Consider the following 20,470-nt stretch of genomic DNA (forward strand, 5'->3'; position numbering starts at 1 on the left):
CTTCTGTGGAAGTCATAACTGTTACCAAGTGCCACAAGTGATGACATGGGTGCTGGAATTAAAGTGTTCTAGGTACACATCAAAAGATCGTGAAACTGAAAAACACTGTGACTTAATACAAAGAACCCCATGAGTCTACAAGGTGGTATTAACGTGAGACCAGAAGCCCAGTGCTACCAAGACAGATCCTCTCTTACCCGATCTGGTGACACTCATTACCTTTGGAGACAAAACAATTATTTCTGAAAGGAAAAAAGTATCAATTTGGGAGCACCTCTTCTCCATCCCAAACCATTAAAGTATTTAAATAATTTCATTTATTCAGTTATAACGATTAAAATTAGGAGGCTTTTGAGACCTGTTTATTTCTAAGATTCAGAAAACAAGTTATGAAATTTGTTCATTACCAAAGAAGTCTGAATTGAAGTTCTTTTCTCCAACACTTCCAATGTTCTATTGCATGGATGAATCAGCAACCCCATCTCTATCACCTTAGTTTTGGTGCCTGTGGCCAGTGCTCACCAGGGCCTATGGACATCCTTGAGTCAAGCCTCTTTCCTTTAGCCCCCATATTTCCTTCCTCTGCTTTCTTGTGCACCGACAAGCATGTTCAGAAACACTTTTGAAATACTGGGAATGATAAAATCTGTAGTATTTGTGAAGCGCTTAGCTTACTAGGTGCCAGGCACTGTGAAAGATACAAGCTAATCAGGTGGGACTCCATCCCTGTCCCACATAGGGCTCTCAGTCTTAATCCCCATTTTACAGATGAGGCAACTAAAAAAGTTAAGTGACTCACCCAAGTTCAAACAGCAAACAAGTGACAGAGGTAGGGTAAACACCGCTACAGCACATATGTATATATCTAATTAATCTTTTCTATTTATTTATATTAATGACTGTCTCCCCCTCTAGACTGTGAGCTTGTTGTGGGCAGGAATGTGTCTTGTCATAGTGTAATAATAATAATAATAATAATAATGGTGGTATTTGTTAAGCGCTTACTGAGCCTAATTTGGAGTAGTAACAGGCTCAGATTAAGTGATGCTTGGGAAACGTGGCTCAGTGGAAAGAGCATGGGCTTTGGAGTCAGAGGTCATGGGTCCAAATCCCGACTCTGCCAACTGTCAGCTGTGTGACTTGGGGCAAGTCATTTAACTTCTCTGTGCCTCATTTCTCTCATCTGTAAAATGGGGATTAAGACTGTGAGCCCCCCCCGGGGGACAACCTGATCACCTTGTATCCTCCCCAGTGCTTGGCACATAGTAAGCACTTAATAAATGCCATTACTATTGTATTAGAGAGTCTGCTAGGATCAAGCAAAAGTATCTGCAGAACACCGTAAGTACTTGGGAGAGTACAATTAGAGAAGGGCCTCTGCTCTTGCTCTCAATGACCTTAGTGTCACAGGGGACTGACAGATAAAAGCATTATGGTTGTTGACTGCCATACTATAGATGGATAGATTTATTTACATTTATTTAACTAAGTCGGGATATTTGCTAAGTTAGACTTTTGGGTGGACAAAACCTGGGATGGTGGGAAATGCTAAAGTGACTTGCCCAAGGTCACAAAGCAGGCACATGGAGGAGCCAGGATTAAAACCCAGGTTCTCTGGCTCCCAGCCCCATGCTTCCTCCACTAGGCCATTCTGCTTCTCTAAGCACTCAGAACAGTGCTTAACAAATACCACTAAAGACAAAGACAAAAAAGAAGGAATTGGAGTTTCCTGGGGGAGTGAAGAGAATGTGTACAACCACATTTTAGGAAAACGATTGGAACAGCAGAATGAAGTTTGGGTTGAGGAGTGGACAGGCTTGAGGCAGGGAGGAGGTTGATGCATTAGTCTAACTAGGATATGACCAATGACTGGACATGGGTGGTAAGTAGTTTGGAGAGGATGGGATGGAAGAAAAATGGTAAAATTTAGCAAAAGACTGAATAGAGAAATTGAAAGGAGTTAGGTGTGGGAGGGAAGTTGGTGGGGCTGTCGATTGTGATGGAAGGTGGAAGTGTGGAAGATTAAGAGCTCAGTGCTAGACCTAGTCTCCCCTATGAATCTATTGACGCCTTATTGTGGCAGGAGAGTTTGTGAAGGGTGATGTAGCTTAGCACTATGCCATAAAGGGCTACCCAGAATGGAAAGGTCTAAACCAAAGCGTCAAAGGTGATTCACCTGGGCGGCAGCAACAGCACGGGAAAGAGTCAAAGGTGGATGATCAAGTGATCAAAGAGTCCGATCAAAGACAATAGCAGAGACTCAAGTTTTTACAAGCGGTCGGTAAGGATTAGGATACAGTAGAGACAGTTAAATTTAGTAAAGTGGCCATTAAACACAAAAACAATATAGGCTACCAAGGAACAGGGTGCCCCGCTTGCATTTGGTCCTGGTGGGCCAGAGGAGTGGTCCTCATTCCCCTCACCGTTAACACAATTCCTTACGCTAGAAAAGACTCCTGCACTGCCACTATGGATATCTGATTTTTGTGTGCGTGTGTATATGGGAAGCAATCTGCCCTAGCTGGTTTGGGCATTAACTTGCTCGAGAGGTAAGGGGTGTTTGTTGTTGGTGCTGCATTTTGGCCAGTCTTAAGCCATCCAAAAGATCCTACTGAAGGTTGGCAAGGAAATTGTAGGGAATCAATAAATTGTATTTTCTGATGCCTTACTGTGCGCAGAGCACTGTACTAAGCACCAAGAAAAGAACAATTCCTGGGAAGCAATGGGACTGACCTAAAACCTCTTTGCACTAGAGTCCTGGTTAAAGCCAAGACACTGCCTGGTCTTGATCAAAGTGAGGAAAGACGCCTACTCTTTATTTTCCTTCTGACCCCGAGTGAGTGAAGAAACTGGCCAGAACTGGCTCCACATAGGCACCACCAGATTCCTTAATTAAGCCAGAGAAGTGGGGATTAAAATGATCTGTTTTGAAGTTTCCCCAGTGAAAATCTTAAGATGCCCTTAGGATGCAGCGTGGCTTAGTGGAAAGAGCACGGGTTTCGGAGTCGGAGGTCATGAGGTCTAATCCGCCTCTGCCACTTGTCAGCTGTGTGACTTTGGGCAAGTTACTTAACTTCTCTGTGCCTCAGTTACCTCTTCTGTAAAACAGGGATGAAGCCCACATGGGAAAACCTGACTACCTTGTATCTACCCCACTGCCTGGCACATAGTAAGCGCTTAACAAATACCATTATTATTATTATTACTATGAGAGGCAGAAAACAAGGCAGCAAATGGAACCGAGGAGCAGTCAGGGGTATCAAAAACATAAAATAACAAAAAAACCCCAAGTAAATATGGTCTCAGCAGAGATTGAGAAGTCAATGAGGCTAGAAGAGTTGAGTACATTAGGCTGGGCTAAGAGAAGGTCATTAGAGATCTTGGTGAGGGTAGACTCAGTGGAGTGAAACAGGTAAGAGTGTTGGCGGACAAACTCTCTCCTTGGCCAGGTCACCAGGAAGTAGCTCATTTACAGAATGATTATGAATATGGATCTGCCTTCCTGCCTGGCTTTTCTGTTTTTGACTAGACTTCTCAAAATTGGCTCAAGAAAGTCTCAACTTCTGGCAAGAAGTTTGAACTCAAGTTCCAGTTCACTGGTTGCCAAGTCAGGACAAAGACAGTGAAGGTCACAGACATCAGAAACAAAGTTTACCGTCTTAAGAATTTAGAAAAAGAACCCCAACTGAATTATGGTTCTAAGCCTAAACTTAGCAACATATGCAAAAACTTTAGTCATTTGATGAACATTTGTAGTCACTGATCTGTGGGAAAAGAAATGCTCACAAGGCTACTTGCAATACTACACCTCCTGAGAAGCAGAGGAAGTATGTTGAGCTGGTACTGTGGAGGAAGCAGCATCGTCCAGTGGAAAAAGCATGGGTCTTGAAATCAGATGACCAGGGTTCTATTCCTAGCTCTGTCACTTGCCTGCTTTGTGACACTGGGCAAGTCAATTAACCTCTCTGGGCCTTGGCTTCCTCATCTGTAAATGCTGTTCTACCTCCCTGCCTTTGACTGGGAGCCTCATGTGGGACAGGAACTGTGCCTGACCTGGATATGTTGTATCTACCCCATGCTTAGTATAGTGATTAGCAGAGAGTGAGCACTTAAATACCACAAGTTATTACGGTGCCTTTGACAGCCTGTTTATGACCAAAAGCATTTGAGTCCTCACTTATTATGACCCTATAAGCAACCCTAGGAACTCAGTTCTTGGTGCCTTTGACAGCCTGAGTTTATGACCAAAAGCATTTGAGTCCTCTCTTATTATGACTCTAATAAGGAACTCAGTTCTTGGATAAAGTTGACTGCCTCTTCCAAAAATATGGGTACACAATGCAAAAATATTCATAAAATGAAAGAGATTTAACAGGCATTCCCCAATAAAAATTTAGTTTTCGGGGGAGGGGGAGAAGGGGGAACGTCAAGTTAAATTATCACAATAGTTTCCTAATTTCCAAAGAAGGCAAAAGGAAAAAATCAACCTTGGATTAAACAGACAGTACAAAGAAATGAATAGCCATAATTTCTGTGAATCAGCTGGAATAATTTTAGTAACTGGCAGTACTTTCTTGAATAACTATGGTTCAATTAATTATTTCCAGCCTTTGCCGTGAAGCCATAGCCTGAGCAGAACTTGTGCATCTAGAAGGGCTAAACACCATCAGAATTACAGGTTTTTCTTTTAGCTAAGGCTCACTACCGGTATCATGCTTGGGCAGTGTCCCTGACCTGAAGAACTTGCCAGGCACAGCAACCGAGCAGCAGACAATGTGGCCAAAATCAGGGAGCATGGGAACGTAGGGGGGAGGGGGAGAAAAATCACTACACTTTGCTCCAGAAGTCATTTTTCATTATTTACATTTTTGGCTTTTCTTGCTCATTTGAGTCAGAGGTTAAGCCCGGAAATTGTGAGCATTCTGTATTTTGCTCCTTGAAGAAAAATCAGCCTAGGTTGACAAATGTCTTTTTTCCCCCCAAATACCAAGATGCCAAAGTAGCAGTTACAGTACATGATCAAAATAATACATTAGGTTAAAGCCCATCCTGTTGGAAGACAGAAAAGTCTTGAGAAGCTGTGTGGCCTACTGGAGACAGCTCAGGCCTGGGAATCAGAAGGACCTGGGTTCTAATCCCAGCCACGCCACTTGTCTGCTGTGTGAGTTACCTCACCTGCAAAATGGAGATTAAGACTGTGAGTTCCATGTGGGACAGGGACTGTGTCCGGCCTGATTAGCTCGTATCTACCTCAGCGCTTAGTACAGTGCCTGGCACACGGAAAGCGCTTAAAAAGCATAAAAGTTCTCTCAAATTTGATGCCACTTTTATTCAAGGAGAATTAACATGAAAGAAAACAAAAATACTTACTAGCTGCTGTGGCAACTGGCTGGGCAATATTGGCAGGTGGCTTCAATTTCATAAGTTCATTAAGACTGTTGTTTTTGAGCAGATCTTTCAGTTGGACCTGGTCTTTTGAAGGTGCAGTGGTCAAGGCATTCCGCACTGCTGGTGCTGCGACAGTGGGTCTTGTAGTTGTGCTAGTCTGAATAATCTTTGCGACAGTGATAGTCTGCCTGGTAGTTGTGACGGGTGTGGTCTTTGTCATTACTATTGTAGATCCTAAAGTTGGAAGCTGATTGATTTGATTCAGCACAAATGTTGTGGTCGATGGTGGCTGCTGCTGGAAAAAGAGAAAAGATACAATAGAAACAGTTTTGTCTTGGACACAATCAGAGACCTTCAAACCAATCTCCCTTAGCATGCGCTTTCACCTCACATTTTGGAAAAGACTGGGCTGGGGGATTGGGGAACGCTCTTCTGGCAACATGAGCCTATATGGATAAAATGTAATGCAATACAATCAGAATGTGAGTTATGAGAAACGGAGGTCATCGCGAATGTAACTCCAAGTTTCTGGATAAATGCCTAACTCAGGAATCTTATAACAAGTCACAGAAAACTACTAATAAATCTCAAGGAAATTATTGTGCTTCTGGCCCTGAAAGCTAATTTTTATTCTTTCTTGGCTCTTGCCTCCCTCTATGAGGAGCTACAATCTTAGCCACTGCATCACTCGCTCATTCATTTTTTTTAGTTTTAATGGTGTTTGTTAAGTGCTTACTGTGTGTCAAATACTGTCCTATGCGCTTGGGTAGATACAGGTTAATTAGGTTGGACAGAGTCTGCGTCCAGCATGGGCTCACAGGCTAGGTAGGAGGGAAAACAGGAGAACCAAGGCACAGAGAAGTTAAGTGACTTGTCCAAGGTCAACCAGCAAGCAATTGGCAGAGCTAGGATTAGAACCCAGGCCCTCTGACTCCCAGGCGTGTGCTCTTTCTACTAGGCCATGCTGCTTCTGTCCAAACGTTAAATTGGCTGTTGCACCCAAGTTAGGTATTTAAAGTTTGAGCACTCTTTTTGCCTATAGTGTAAATACTGATTTTTAAAAAAATCAAGATTGTATATCTTTTGAGTTCAGAATGCAAGGGGAAAAGAATGTGAAGCAGAAAAAAAGATTAAGACTTCAGTGCGGTTAAAGAAGCTCCATCTCAGATGCAGGGGAAGCAGCCAAATGGCAACGTTTTAAAGACACTAATGCTATTTTTACCTAGTTTTTTTCTAGTAAACTTTATATTCCCATCACCTTCTCCTTGACAACAAAAGAAAAGGCAGATTCATAAACGCCTGTCATTGTTGGATGTAATTCTATTCTGTAAGGCTTCATCAATTCTTAACTTTTACTCCACCATCTTGGCCCAATAAACTTTTCCCATGTTTCCTACACCCAAAACAAAACTACTGGCCATCTAGGAGATCCTAAAAAGTCCGGGAGGCAACTTCATACTTAAAGTCCACCTTAATTTAAATTAGTGTTTACATTAATCAATCAGTGGCATTTATTGAGCACATCTGAGTATAAATTTATTGTTCTAGAAGGATGGAAAGAAATCTTCAAGAGGGAGGGAAGAAATCTTCAAGAGGGTACGGTTAGGAGAGGAAAAGTCTTCCAAGTTTAAAAGGACATGTCAATGAGTCCTGTTTTTTTGGGTAGGTGGCCCTAAACTCTTTCATGAAGTTCTAAATAAGATGAGCCTTACCCTAACATTTAATAGTGCAGGAGTAGACACAGTCTCTGGCTCTTGTTTAACAGGAACTGTTGCCTCAGCCTCCAAACCTAGTTCTAATGCATTAAGTGGCACTGACTGGAGAGAGATAGACAGAGAAAAGATAGAGAAAGAATAAACATGCAAGTTCTAGTATTTAGGAAAAAAGTTGTATTTAACTTACTAAATTTAGAATACCAAGTCAAAATTTTGACCATAAAGTTAGTCAAGGTTAAGAATCTTGATTTTCCTAAGGAGACAGAAACATCCCAAGTGTAAAGCGACTTCCTTTCGCTAAAGATATTTAAAAACAAAATATTTCCCACTGGATGCCACAAAACCTGGTTTTGCTCCTGCATTTTCAGCAATCTAAAGGATGAATGTTTGGCTCCAAATATCTGAAGTTCCTACAAAGAGTAAACACAGAATGACTACTCAGTCTGATTAAGTTCATTTTTACGTGGGACAACCTGTTAGTCCCATGGGTTTGTTCTTGGTTTTTTTTGTACCAAGGAACCGGATTTTCACACACACAGAGGCAACACTGACACCTTTCCAGTTTCAGGGGCAAACTGGGATCATCTAGGGGGGGGTCCTCTAGGACCGTTTCAGAAAGTTACCAGAAATCAGAAAAGATTGTTGTGGATTTGTTTCACTGCTTATGTCCTGATCAGACTGCGACTACCTCAAGGCTGACAAGTGATTTCGCATGCTCTCTTCCCTGGCTCTCCTCTTGATTTTACATGCATTTCACCTAGACTTTGGGAATGCTTGAGGCCATTTTTCATGACAAATAATCACCCGGACATCTGAAATCTAGAGTTGGGGCAAGAACTCCAACTTCCTGGGGCTCATGTGATCAGGGTTACTAGGAATAACTATAGTATTTGTTCAGTATTTACTATATATATGCCAAGCACTGAAGTAGCAGAGGGGAGGAAGGGAGGAAGAGAGGCCAATGGAGTGGCAATAAGAGGAACAGCCCTCCCCCAAATGTAGGAATTCTAGGAAGCTACATCCTCCTCCAAATGTTGCATGATGGCATCACTTCCCAAACCACTTCCCAGATCACCAATTCCCCAGGTCAAATCGCACCCAAAAGGTAAAGGTTGGGGAGGGTGGAAATTACCGAAATGTTCCCTGATAATATTCTGATGCCTAGGCTAAGGTCTGCATCTTCAACTGCAAGTTCAATAGCCGATACTATTAAATAAGTCCTTAACATGAGGCCTCCAAATACAGGGTGAAAAATTAAAAATTTCTTTGGAAAAATTCTCAGTGAGATATATATCAAGGATATACCCCATACAGATATGTCCTAAGAACCCTGTCTTGGTGGTGACTAAAGACCCCAGCAACTCGCTCAATCTTAAAAAAAAGTCTTAAGGATCAAATGCTTTCAGGAGCTACTAATGCATTCAAATTTCACAAAAAGGAGAAAAAGTGATAAAGGAAGAAGAGTGACTGTTCACCGTGAGCAAACCAAAGTTTAGCAAAGCAATTTGTTCACTCATAATGAACTTTTACCTCGCACAAACCTCTTCGATACGCACACATTTTAAAAGAAAGCTTAAAAAAAGCTAGATTTCTACATGCATTATAGAGCACACTTTTAATTATAGAGGAAAAGACTGTAATGACAGGGAAACTATTACAAAAAAAGAAAAGCTGGACACCTTGCTTACCTGTTGAACAGGAGGAGTGGGTGCAGGGGTTACGAGACCTGTATCTCCACTGTCAATGTCAAAAAGGTCATTTGGACTGATTCCACTCTCACTCAAAGCAGCAAGTAACAGATCTTGTCCTGGCTCCACCATCTTTAATAAAGCAATTTTTAAAAATTATTAAAGTGATAAAAGAATGGCAACGTGTAAACAAGGCAAAACTAGACTTATGATGTCTTCATTAGCCCAATCAGACACCAGCAAAAATCCTAAGTCTGTTTGAATCAATGTGCATTACCCAAGATGTACATATTTGGAAACTACTCGGTTTAAGGGTAAATTCCCCAACTTTGCCAAAATGTGCCCATTTATTTTTTTATTATGATGGCATTTGTTAAGCACCTACTATGTGGAAAGCACTGTTCGAAGCACTGGGGTGGATACAAGGTGATCAGGTTGTCCCATGTGCGGCTCACAATCTTAGTCCCCAATTTACAGATGAGGTAACAGGCACAGAGAAGTTAAATGACTTGCCCAAAGTCACACAGCTGACAAGTGGCAGAGTCAGGATTCAAACTCATGACCTCTGACTTCCAAGTCCATGGTCTTTCCACTAAGCCACGCTGCTTCATTTGCCTCATTAACACAGCAAATCGAGAAGCTGTGTGGCTTAGTAGATAGATTATGGGCACAGGAGTCAAAAGGATACGGACCTGTCTGTTGTGTGACCTTGGGCAAATTGCTTAACTTCTCTGTGCCTCAGTAACCTCATCTGTAAAATGGGGATTAAGACTGTAAGCCTTTGGGGCAGAGTCTGTGTCCAACCTGATTAGCTTATTTCAACCCCAGTGCTTAGTACAGTGACTGACACATAGCAAATGCTTAAATACCATAGAAACAAACAAAAAACCATAGTATAACAGTGACTATATTTTAAGAGTATGAAATATAAAATCTAAAGTTAGCTCTAATGGGATACCAAGAACTTTAGTAAATCTATTAAGATGACGAGCAAAACAACAACTGCTGCAAAGATGCACGTTTAGGACATGTTTTATGACATTACTTTATATTTCTTGATTAGCTATAGGGTATTCCACCACTATAAATATGTTACCAAAAGGGCCCTGACAGCAAAATGAAGTGGAAGAGCAATATTATTTATCACCAGAAGTAAATTTATAAAGAAGTTTGATGATAACAATTTCTGGCTCCAAGTCTGTGACTTCTGATAACTACAATTAGGTCTGACATCTACAGGTACTAAAAGGGCCCTGACAGCAAAATGAAGTGGAAGAGCAATATTATATATCACCAGAAGTAACTTTATAAAGAAGTTTGCTATCAACAATTTCTGGCTCCAAGTTTGTGACTACTGTTAGGGAAGGGAACCTCCTTCCCTTCCCCACACCACCTGTATATATGTATATATGTTTGTACATGTTGGCTTTTTTTACTCTATTTATTTATTTTTTTTATTTGTACATATCTATTCTATTTATTTTATTTTGTTAGTATGTTTGGTTTTGTTCTCTGTCTCCCCCTTTTAGACTGTGAGCCCACTGTTGGGTGGGGACTGTCTCTATATGTTGCCAATTTGTACTTCCCAAGCACTTAGTACAGTGCTCTGCACATAGTAAGCGCTCAATAAATACGATTGATGATGATGATGATGATAACTACAACTAGGTCTGACATCTACAGGTACCAAAAGGCCCCTGACAGCAAAATGAAGTGGAAGAGCAATATTATATATCACCAGAAGTAACTTTATAAAGAAGTTTGATATCAACAATTTCTGGCTCCAAGTTTGTGACTATTGATAACTACAATTAGGTCTGACATCTACAGGTATTCTTGTTTAAGTTAATTCATTCAATCATGTTTATTGAGCACTTACTATGTGCAGAGCACTGTACTAAGCGCTTGGGAAGTACAAATCGGCAAAATACAGAGACGATCCCTACCCAACAATGGGCTCACAGACAGATAACAAAACGAAACAAGTAGACAGGTGTTGATACCATCAGAATAAATAGAATTATAGCTATATACACATCATTAATAAAATAGAGTAATAAATATGAACAAATGAAATAGAGTAATAAATATGTACAAATATTTGGGGAAGGGGAAGGGGATAGGGTGGGGGGGGAGGGTGATAGAGAGGGGAGGAGGAGGAGAGGAAAAAGGGGGGCCCAGTCTGGGAAGGCCTCCTGGAGGAGGTGAGCTCTCAGTACGGCTTTGAAGAAAGAGAGCTAGTTTGGCGGATGTGTGGAGGGTGGGAATTCCACGCCACAGGTAAGATGTGGGCCGGGGGTCGACTTTGGGACAGGCGAGAACGAGGCCCAGGGAGGTTAGCAGCGGCAGAGGAACGGAAGGTGCAGGCTGGGCTGGAGAAGGAGAGAAGGAAGGGTGAGGTAGGAGGGAGCGAGGTGATGGAGAGCTTTGAAGCCAAGAGTGAGGAATTTTTGCTTGATTCGAAGATTGGTAATAATAATGAGAATTATTTATTTTACATTAGAATTTATAATTATAATTACCATTGTTAATAATGACATTATTAATAAGGCTGGCATTTGTTAAGCAGTTACTATGTGCCAAGCACTGTTCTAAGCACGGGGGGAATACAAGGTGATCAGGTTGTCCCATGTGGGGCTCACAGTCTTAATCCCCATTTCACAGACGAGGGAACTGAGGCACAGAGAAGTTAAGTGACTTGCCCTAAAGTCACACAGCTGACAAGTGGCGGAGCCGTGATTAGAACCCATAACCTCTGACTCCCAAAACCGTGCTCTTTCCACTGATAGGCAACCCCTGGAGATTTTTGAGGAATTTGTTCAACTACAAGTTCCCAATGCAAAGCATTCTGCAGGGGCTTATCACAGAAGTGGTGCAGGATTCAAACTCAATTATAATAATGAACATAATAATAATAATAATAGGTGTTTACTTTGCGCCAAGCACTATCAAACAGTCCCTGTCCCACATAGGAGTTAAAAACAATGAGGTAAGGAAAGGAGATATTTTAATTTCCATATTACAGATGAGGAACTGAGGCCCAAGGCAGTTAAGTTTTTGGACTGTGAGCCCTTTTAGACTGTAAGCCCACTGTTGGGTAGGGACTGTCTCTATATGTTGCCAACTTGTACTTCCCAAGCGCTTAGTACAGTGCTCTGCACACAGTAAGTGCTCAATAAATATGATTGATTGATTGATTAAGTGACCTGCTTAAAGGCACAGCAGACAAGAGGAGAAACTGGGACTTAAACCGAGGTTTCCTAATTCCCAGTTATTACACCTTCCACTAGGCCACATTTCCATACCTGACTTCAGCTCCAAGACTGGAGTCTCAGATTGCATTCTGGTTCATATCTCATCCAGGGACACGTCACCCTGTTGGCACAAAGAGTACCAACCCAGTACAAACTATCCTAATGGGATCCAGCAAAGCACATAAGGAAGCCCTTGCCCCTGTTGATCTTAGAAGAATCTCCAAGCCAGCATCAAGCTGGGGACCACCCCCTCTACTATCCTTCATTTGATCAGGAGGGAATGGGGGCCCATGACCACGTAGTCTACTTCGCTCATCCAGTTTGGCAAGCTCAAAATTGCAATCAGTCATATTTACTGAGCGCTTATTGTGTGCGGAGAACTGTAATAAGTGCTTGGTAGATGTGCTCCCAATCCGCAATGAGGAGACAGACACTAATACAGATAAATAAATTATGGATAAGTACATAAGTGCTATGGGGTTGAGGGGGGTCAGTGGTGAATAAAGGGACCAAATCAAAGCTTTGATGGTGGGGAGAGTAATTGTCAGAAATGAAGAGGGAGGCCATTCCAGGCCAGCGGCAGGACATGGGTGAGGGGTCAGCGGCAAGATAGATGAGGTCCAAGTAGGCAAAATGAGAACTTTGGCATTACAGAAGTGAAGTGTACAGGAGGGGTTCTTATTAGAAGAATAGAGAGGTGAGGTAGGAGGGGGCAAGGCGACTGAGTGCTTTAAACCGGATGGTAGGGAGTTTGTTTGATGCAGAGGTGAATGGGCAACCACTGGAGGTTTCTGAGGGGTGGGGAAAACATGGACTGAATTTTTTTTTTTTTTAATGATCCCGACAGTAAAGTATGGACTGGAGTGGGGAGACACAGGAGGCAGGAAGGACAACAAGAAGGCTGATAGAGTAATTGAGACAGGACAGGATAAATAGTTGGATTGAACAGGGTAGTAGTTTGGATGGAGAGGAAAGGGAGGGTTTTAGTGATGCTGTGAAGGTGGAACCGATAGGATTTAGTGACGGATTGAATATGTGGGTTGAATAAAAGACAGGAGTCAAGGATAACAACAGGGTTATGAGTTTGTGAGAAAGGAAGGATGGTGGTACTGTCAACAGTGATGGGAAAGTCATGGGGAGGACAGGGCTTGGGTGGGAAGATAAGCTCTGTTTTGGATATGTGGAGCAGGCCATCCAAGGGAAGATGTCTCAAAAGCAGGAGGAAATGTGAGACTGCAGAGAGGGAGCACAATCAGGGCTGGAGATGTAGATTTGGGAATCATCGGCATAGAGGTGGCAATTGAAGCCATGGGAGCAAATCCGTGTTCCAAGGGAGTGGGTGGGAGTGGGTCCAGATGAATAAAAGGGGGCACAGAACTGAACCCTGAAGGACATCCATTATCAGAGGGCAGGAGGCAAAGGAGGAGCCCATGAAAGAGACTGAGGATGAGTGTCCAGACAGACATGAGGACAACCAGGAGAGGACAGTGTCATTGAAGCCAAGGTTGGATAATGTTTCCAGAAAGGGGTGGTCGACAGTGTCGAAGGCAGCTGAGGGGTCAAGGAGGATTACGAAGGAGTAGAGGCCGTTGGATTTGGCAAGAAGGAGATCATCTGTGACCTTTGAGAGGACAGTTTTGGTAGAGTGAGAGGGACAGAAGCCTTAAATGGAGTAATTCAGAGAGAGAAGGAAAGCGAAAGCTCATCTCAGCAACACAGTAATGCTTGTTTCAATGACAGCACCCTTATTATGCAAACAAAATTGGGTTGGAGGGGAATTCCAAAGTTATCTGCTGGCATTTTCTTGTGGTCTAGTACAAAAACGAGTGCATGGCAGTAGGTCCTATCTTTCCCCTCATAACTACTGAAATCAGAAAAAGTCTCACTTCAAGTGCCAAGGAGCCTCTATGCTGACCTGTCTCGCTCCATCCCAGCAAGAAGGACTGAGCAGCGCAGCACGCTGCCTACACAAAACACAGAATGGTAGGAAGTCTCTAGCTGCAGTGGTTGCTGTGGCACTGGCCTTGGAATCCGGAGAAGCTTGAAACATACCCACATATCCTCTATCCAAAAAAACCCACCCATAATCCCATGGTACCCTTCAGCTATTGACCCATTTCCCTTCTACCATTCCTCTCCAACTTTCTTGAGCACATGGCCCTACTGCCTCTACTTCCTCTTGTCAAATTCTCTTCTTGATCCCCTGCAGTGTGGCTTCCACCTCCTTCACTCCACAGAAGCGGCCCTCTTTAAGGTCACCAATGACCTGTTTCTTGCCAAAAACTGATGGCCTCTATCCTGTCCTAATCTTGCTGGCCCTCGCAATTGTTTGTGACATCATGGACCAACAACCCCTTCTCCCGAAAACATTACCTAACTTTGGCTTCACTGACACAGTCCTCTCCTGGTTCTTTTCCTAATAACAACAACATTATTATTATTATTCTGGCATTTATGTATTAAGTATGTACCAGACACTGTTCTACAAGTTGGGTTAGATACAAGATGATCAGGTTGGACACAGTCCCTGTCCCACAGGAGACTCACAATCTTAAGTGCTGTTTTATAGATGAAGTAACTGAGGCCCAGAGAAATGAAGTGACTTGCCCAAGGTCATGCAGCAGACAAGCGGCAGAGCTGGGATTAGGACCCATGTCCTGACTCCCAGGATTGTGCTCTACCCATTAAGCCACAATGCTTCTTTGATCTTGCAATCTAATAGGGGAGATACACAAAGCAAATTATAGATAGGAAAGAGAAGCTATTGGAAATATGGATAAGTGCTTAAGTAGTAGAGCATGTAAGTCTATATGTACAGAACTGTGAGAGGTGGTTGTGAGTGCCAAAGTGTAGAGGTGGTAGTGCAAAAGTATTGAGGTAGTAGTTGGGAGGGTGTAAACTGGGAGAAGAGCTGAGGAAGCGTCCTGCATTATGTGATATTCAGAAGGCTTTGGTGACAAGGAAGCTGTGATCTGGCCAATTTGGAGGAGGAGAAGCATGCACAAGGAGTCAGGACGGAGAAATGAGCAAGAGGAAAATTGAAATCAATCAAATATTAATTGAGGGACTTACTGAGTGCAAGCCAATGCATTAATGGAAAGTAAGGACAGAGGACATGTTTTAAGGATACATTAAAATGAATGCTGCAACTTCACGCACCAATTGCCACAGATACACTAGTATGGCATTTTGCAATAAAGGAAGGAGCGATGCTCCAAGCTGCAGCTTCCTAAGGATTGTGAGACAACAAAGCAATTGTAAGGTCAACACTAGGGAGGAGCTGCAAGCAACAAGCTCAAGAGAACAGCAAGAGACAGTCTTAAGCAACATGCAGACTGTGAAAGTTCAAAGACCACAAGGAGTCAACGATAATGGGCTGCAGGCTTACTGAAACAGGGAGAATAATGGTTTCAGCTGTGCTGGGAAAGATACCTGGAGTGGATTTGGGAGGAAGGATGAGTTCAATAGACATACTGAGCTTAAGGTGCATAAGGGGCAAGATGTGACATACAGGAGGAGATGCCCTGAAGGAAAAAGGAAATGGGAGCTTGCAGTGTCTGAGGCTGACTTCACTAAGCGTGAGGAACCTTTTCTCAAGCATCAAAGCACATCGATTTATAACTTTTTTCTCATGTTTTTCCTCCTTTAGGCCATGAGAAATGGAATTAAAATATTTGTTTTAACTTGGTATATTTTGAAAGTCAAATTTTGTAGCCAAAAATTTGAAGGGAACAGATCTACTGACTCTGCTACATTGTACTCTCCCAAGCGTTTAGTACAGAGCTCAGCACCCAGCAAGTGCTCCATACTATTGATTTTTTTCCTTTATCCAAATGACTATTGAGACCATTTTTTGTCTTTTCTGTTTAGCTGCCTTAAAGCCAATGGTCAGGAGTTTCTGCTTAATGTGCACAGGAAAGGACACCTCGCCCCATCCTACCTCACCTCCCTTCTCTCCTTCTACAGCCCAGTCCGGACCCTCCGCTCCTCTGCCGCTACCCTCCTCACTGTACCTTGTGCTCGCCTGTCCTGCCTTCGACCCCGGCCCATGTCCTCCCCCTGGCCTGGAATGCCCTCCCTCCCCACATCCGCCAAGCTAGCTCTCTTCCTCCCTTCAAAGCCCTACTGAGAGCTCACCTCCTCCAGGAGGCCTTCCCAAACTGAGCCCCCTTTTTCCTCCCCTCTACCCCATCCCCCCACCCTACCTCCTTCCCCCCTCATCCCCCCGCCCTACCTCCTTCCCCTCCTCACAGCACCTGTATATATGTTTGTACAGATTTATTACTCTATTTTACTTGTACATATTTACTATTCTATTTATTTTGTTAATGATGTGCATCTAGCTTCACTTCTATTTATTCTGATGACTTGACACCTCTAACTGTGCTCTCTCAAGCGCTTAGTCTTCTACCCACAATAAGTGCTCAGTGATAGACTTAACTCCTCTATGTCTCAGTTTCCTCCTCTGAAAATGGGAAAGTCATTAGTTGTTTTCTCCTACTAACAGTGAGACCCACGTGGGACAGCACCTGATTCTGATTTGATTATCTTGTACCTACCCGAGCATTTCTCCAACGCCCTCCCACCCCAACACTGTCTCTCTAGTTCTCAGTTGCCTCTAGAGAAGAGCTCCTGCCTGCTTCCAAAATCCATCTCCACCTGCCCTTCTGACTCCATCCCTTCTCACTTATAAAAACTCCTGTGCCTTCTCTTTATTCAACGCTGACCACCAACTCGAACTGCTCGTTCTGTTACATCCTTCCCCTCTGCCGTCATACAAGCCCATCTCCCTCATACTAAGAAAAATTAGATCCCATTATATTACTGCATATCAATAATAATAATCAATAACAAAGGAACCAATAGTCAAGAAATACACCAAAGATTAATGTTAGGAAGACTTGCTATGAAGAGCCTGGAAAAAGTCATGAAACACACTGATGTAACGATTGCCACAAAAATACAAACTGTCAATTCTATGGTGTTTCCAGTGACAATGTATGAATCCAAAAGTTGGACGGTGAAAAAAACAGGATTAAAAAGAACATCGATTCTTTTGAAATGCAGCATTGGAGAAGGCTTTTGCGAATACCATGGACTGCCCGAAAAACAAATAAATGGATTTTAGAGCAAATTACGCCAAAGTGATCTGTTTGGCCAAATAACTCGACTTTGATTAGCATATTTTGGACATAATCAGGAGGACCAATTTTCTGGAGACGACACTAATGCTAGGAAAAGTCCAGGGAAAACAAGAGGCAGACCAGCAGCTAGACAGATAGAAACCATAACAACGATACCGGAAGAACCGTTAGGTTGCGGATTATGGCAGAGGACAGGATGTTCTGGAGAAAGCCTATCTGTGGCGTCACTATGAATCGGAAACGACTCGATGGCACTTAATAATAATAGTAATCATACTAATAACATTCAACTACTGTCCTACCTACCTCCGCCTATTCCTGTCCAAATTCCTGGAATGGGCTGCATACACCTGCTGCCTCCACTTCTCCATTCCAGCTCCCAACGGTGACCTTCTACAAACTCCAAGATCACCAATCTTCTCCTTCATACCAGATTAACACTCTTTTCCATCCTAATCTTCGTCCTCAACTGCCTTTGAGACTGTGGATCTTTCCCTCTCCCGGAAACATGATCTAACCTTGGCTTTTGTGACATTTCTCTCCCAGTCCTCCTACCTTTCTGGTGAATCTTTCTTAGTCCCTTGGCTGGCTGTGTTCAGGCCCCCTTTTCCTCTCCCTTTAAATTTACTCCCTTGGGGAGCTCATCTGCTCCCATGACCTCAACAACTTCTGTGCAAATGATTCAGAGTTATATGCACGTGTGTGGTGCTGGGTCCCAAGTGCATTCTGCCGGTTTCTGCAAGAATGTGATCCTGGCATAATAGAAGAACTGGGTGTTATGGTGATTCGCATCACCTCTTTCCTGTTGTCCACTGCTGAGAAGAGTTACCATTAACTAAAAAATGGCCAAAAAAGCATGTAGCAAGACGGAATGTAGTATAAGCCACGGATGTTCCACAGAATTTATCAGTGCCTGAATAATTATGAATCAATTACATTTTTGACCCCTTTGAATTTTTTTTAACCTGGACCACGGTGTTTGAGTCCATACAGAAGCACAATTTGAAACAATTCTTTGCCTCAACAACAATGTAACTCTAAAAGTTTAGCTTACATTACTTATTCTTTGGGTTTGAACAATCAAAATTCTTGAAGTTATTTTTCTAGAAATTTTGGATGGATGGAGTTCACGGTCTAGAGGGGGAGACAGACACTAAAACTACAGATGGGGGAAAGGAGGGAGTGAGTATCAGGGACTTTAGAGAATAGGTGACAGAAGGGAGGGAGAGTAGGGGAAATGAGGGTTTAGTCAGGGAAGGCCTCCTGGAGAAGTGATTTTAAAAGGACTTTGAAAGTGAGAAGAGTGGGCAGACTATCAGATAATAAGCAGGAAGAATGTGGACAAGGGGTTGGTAGCAAGATCCGTGAGACCAAGGTACACTGAGTAGACTGAAGTATTAGGGCTGGGTTGTAACAGGAGATCAATGAGGTAAAGTGGGAGGGGAAGAGTTGATTGAGTGCCTTAAAGCCTGACATTAGGAGTTCGTGTTTATTGTGGAGATGGATGGTCAACCATTGGAGGTTTTGAGTAGTGAGGAAATATGGACTGAAGGCTTTTTTTTGTTTTTTATTTTATTTTTAAATGACCCAGGTAGCAGAAGAAGTATGGACTGCAGTGGAGAGAGATGGGAGGTCAGCAAGGAGGTTGATGCAGGACATGAGTGCTTGGATGAGCATGGCACGAGTTTCAATGGAAAGGAAAGGGCAGATTCAATAGATGTTGTGAAGGTCAAACCAACAGAATTTGGTGACATTACGTCGGATGAATGAGAGAGATGAGTTAGAGGATATGCCGAGGTTACAGGCTTGTGAGATGATTCCCAAATCTACCTCTCCAGCCTTGACCTCTCTCCTCTGCAGTCTCGCACTTCATCCTGCCTTCAGGGTACCTCTACTCGGGATGTTTTGACCATTTCAAACAGAACTCATCTTCCCACCCTAGCCCTAAACGCTCCATCACCGTAGACAGGGTGACCAAATGGAAAGAGCATGGGCTTGGGAGTCAGAGGACTGGGTTCTAATCCAGACTGCCAATCGCTTGCTGTGTGACCCTAGGCACGTCACATAACTTCTCTGTGCCTTGGTTTCCTCGATTGTAAAATGGGAATTAAATACTTGTGTCCCCCCCAAGCCCACCCCAGGACTGTGAGCCTCATATGGAACAGGGACTTCCTTGTTTCTACCCCAGTACTGAGAACACCTAGTAATCACTCAATAAATACAATTGATTGATTAAATCAACAAAAGATAAACTAAGGTCTATCCTCTCCTTTAATCCATTTGTGAGCCGGGAACATGTCTACCAACTCCCTCCCAAACGCTTAATACCATCCTCTGTACACGGTAAACATTTGATACCATTCAATGATGTCCTCTCAGTGTTCAGAAGGCATGAAGATCAATTGGTCAGTTTCCTGCTCACAAAACCCTACAAATACTTGGTCAGCTATTGAATCAACTGGTGGCTTTCTCTAAACAACTCCTCATCTTTTGCATCTTTCAACCCAAGACCCATTTTCCAATCATCTGGAATTAATTTTCTCCATGGACTCTAATTTTTTTTTACATCTTCCTGTGAGCTGATGAGTTGGGGGGGGAGGGGGGAGAGGAAGAGTTATCAGCTCCCAACTTTTCTCCACTGTCCCTCCCTAGACAGCCTTTTTGCATAATGTACTTGTTTCTTTCCTGAATGCTCTAAACCTTACACTTTTCCACACTGAATTTCAACCTGCTTTTGCAAGTCAGTATTCCCAATTTTTCCAAGTTACTCTGAATTATATCTGCCTTCAGGAGTTAGCAATCTTCATTTTGTATCACCAACAAATTTGCTGACCAGGCAATCAATAAAGATAGTAAACCAAGCCAGTCTCAGGATCAATCATTCTGGAGCACTGATCAATATGTGAGGGTCTCTCCCCTGTGGCCTACCACCCGTGTGACAGAGAGTCACTGAAGACTCCACTTCAAGAGTCAGATGTTTGATAGACTGCTCTTTCACATGAGGTGTTAGGTGCTTCATCACAAAATTGCTCAACCTGAACATGACATGAAATATAACTAAGTTCTACCAAGAAATAGGCATTGCCGTAGATTGGGTAATCAATACTTGATTAAACAAATGTTACAGCAATTAGATCCAATGCTAGTGGGCCGATTCAGAAGATGACATTACATTGACAGCGCTGGAAAAAAACCTTCAATATAGGCCATGTAGAAAATTCATCAGGGAGGACTTAAAAAAAAAAAAAAAAGCAGCTACTGGAACACTAAAACAAGGACTC

At 42.8% G+C, this 20,470-nt stretch overlaps 1 protein-coding gene across 5 annotated transcripts in view; it reads right to left on the reverse strand.

The window, feature by feature from the left end:
- SBNO1 (strawberry notch homolog 1) overlaps positions 1–20,470 on the reverse strand; it is a 68,069-nt gene that overhangs the window by 38,316 nt on the left and 9,283 nt on the right. For 2 of the 5 annotated variants that reach the window (XM_038762624.1, XM_038762625.1), the window contains exons 2-4: positions 8,792–8,923; positions 7,101–7,205; positions 5,371–5,683 (exon numbers count right to left, since the gene is read on the reverse strand). In XM_038762624.1, coding sequence (XP_038618552.1) covers positions 5,371–5,683; positions 7,101–7,205; positions 8,792–8,923 — 550 coding nt within the window. The remainder of the gene's footprint in view (positions 1–5,370; positions 5,684–7,100; positions 7,206–8,791; positions 8,924–20,470) is intronic. The other 3 variants (XM_038762626.1, XM_038762628.1, XM_038762627.1) reach the window with 3 other exon arrangements.

The sequence above is a fragment of the Tachyglossus aculeatus genome, chromosome 21 (assembly GCF_015852505.1).
Source record: "Tachyglossus aculeatus isolate mTacAcu1 chromosome 21, mTacAcu1.pri, whole genome shotgun sequence".
In the NCBI taxonomy this organism is placed as follows: Eukaryota; Metazoa; Chordata; class Mammalia; order Monotremata; family Tachyglossidae; genus Tachyglossus; species Tachyglossus aculeatus.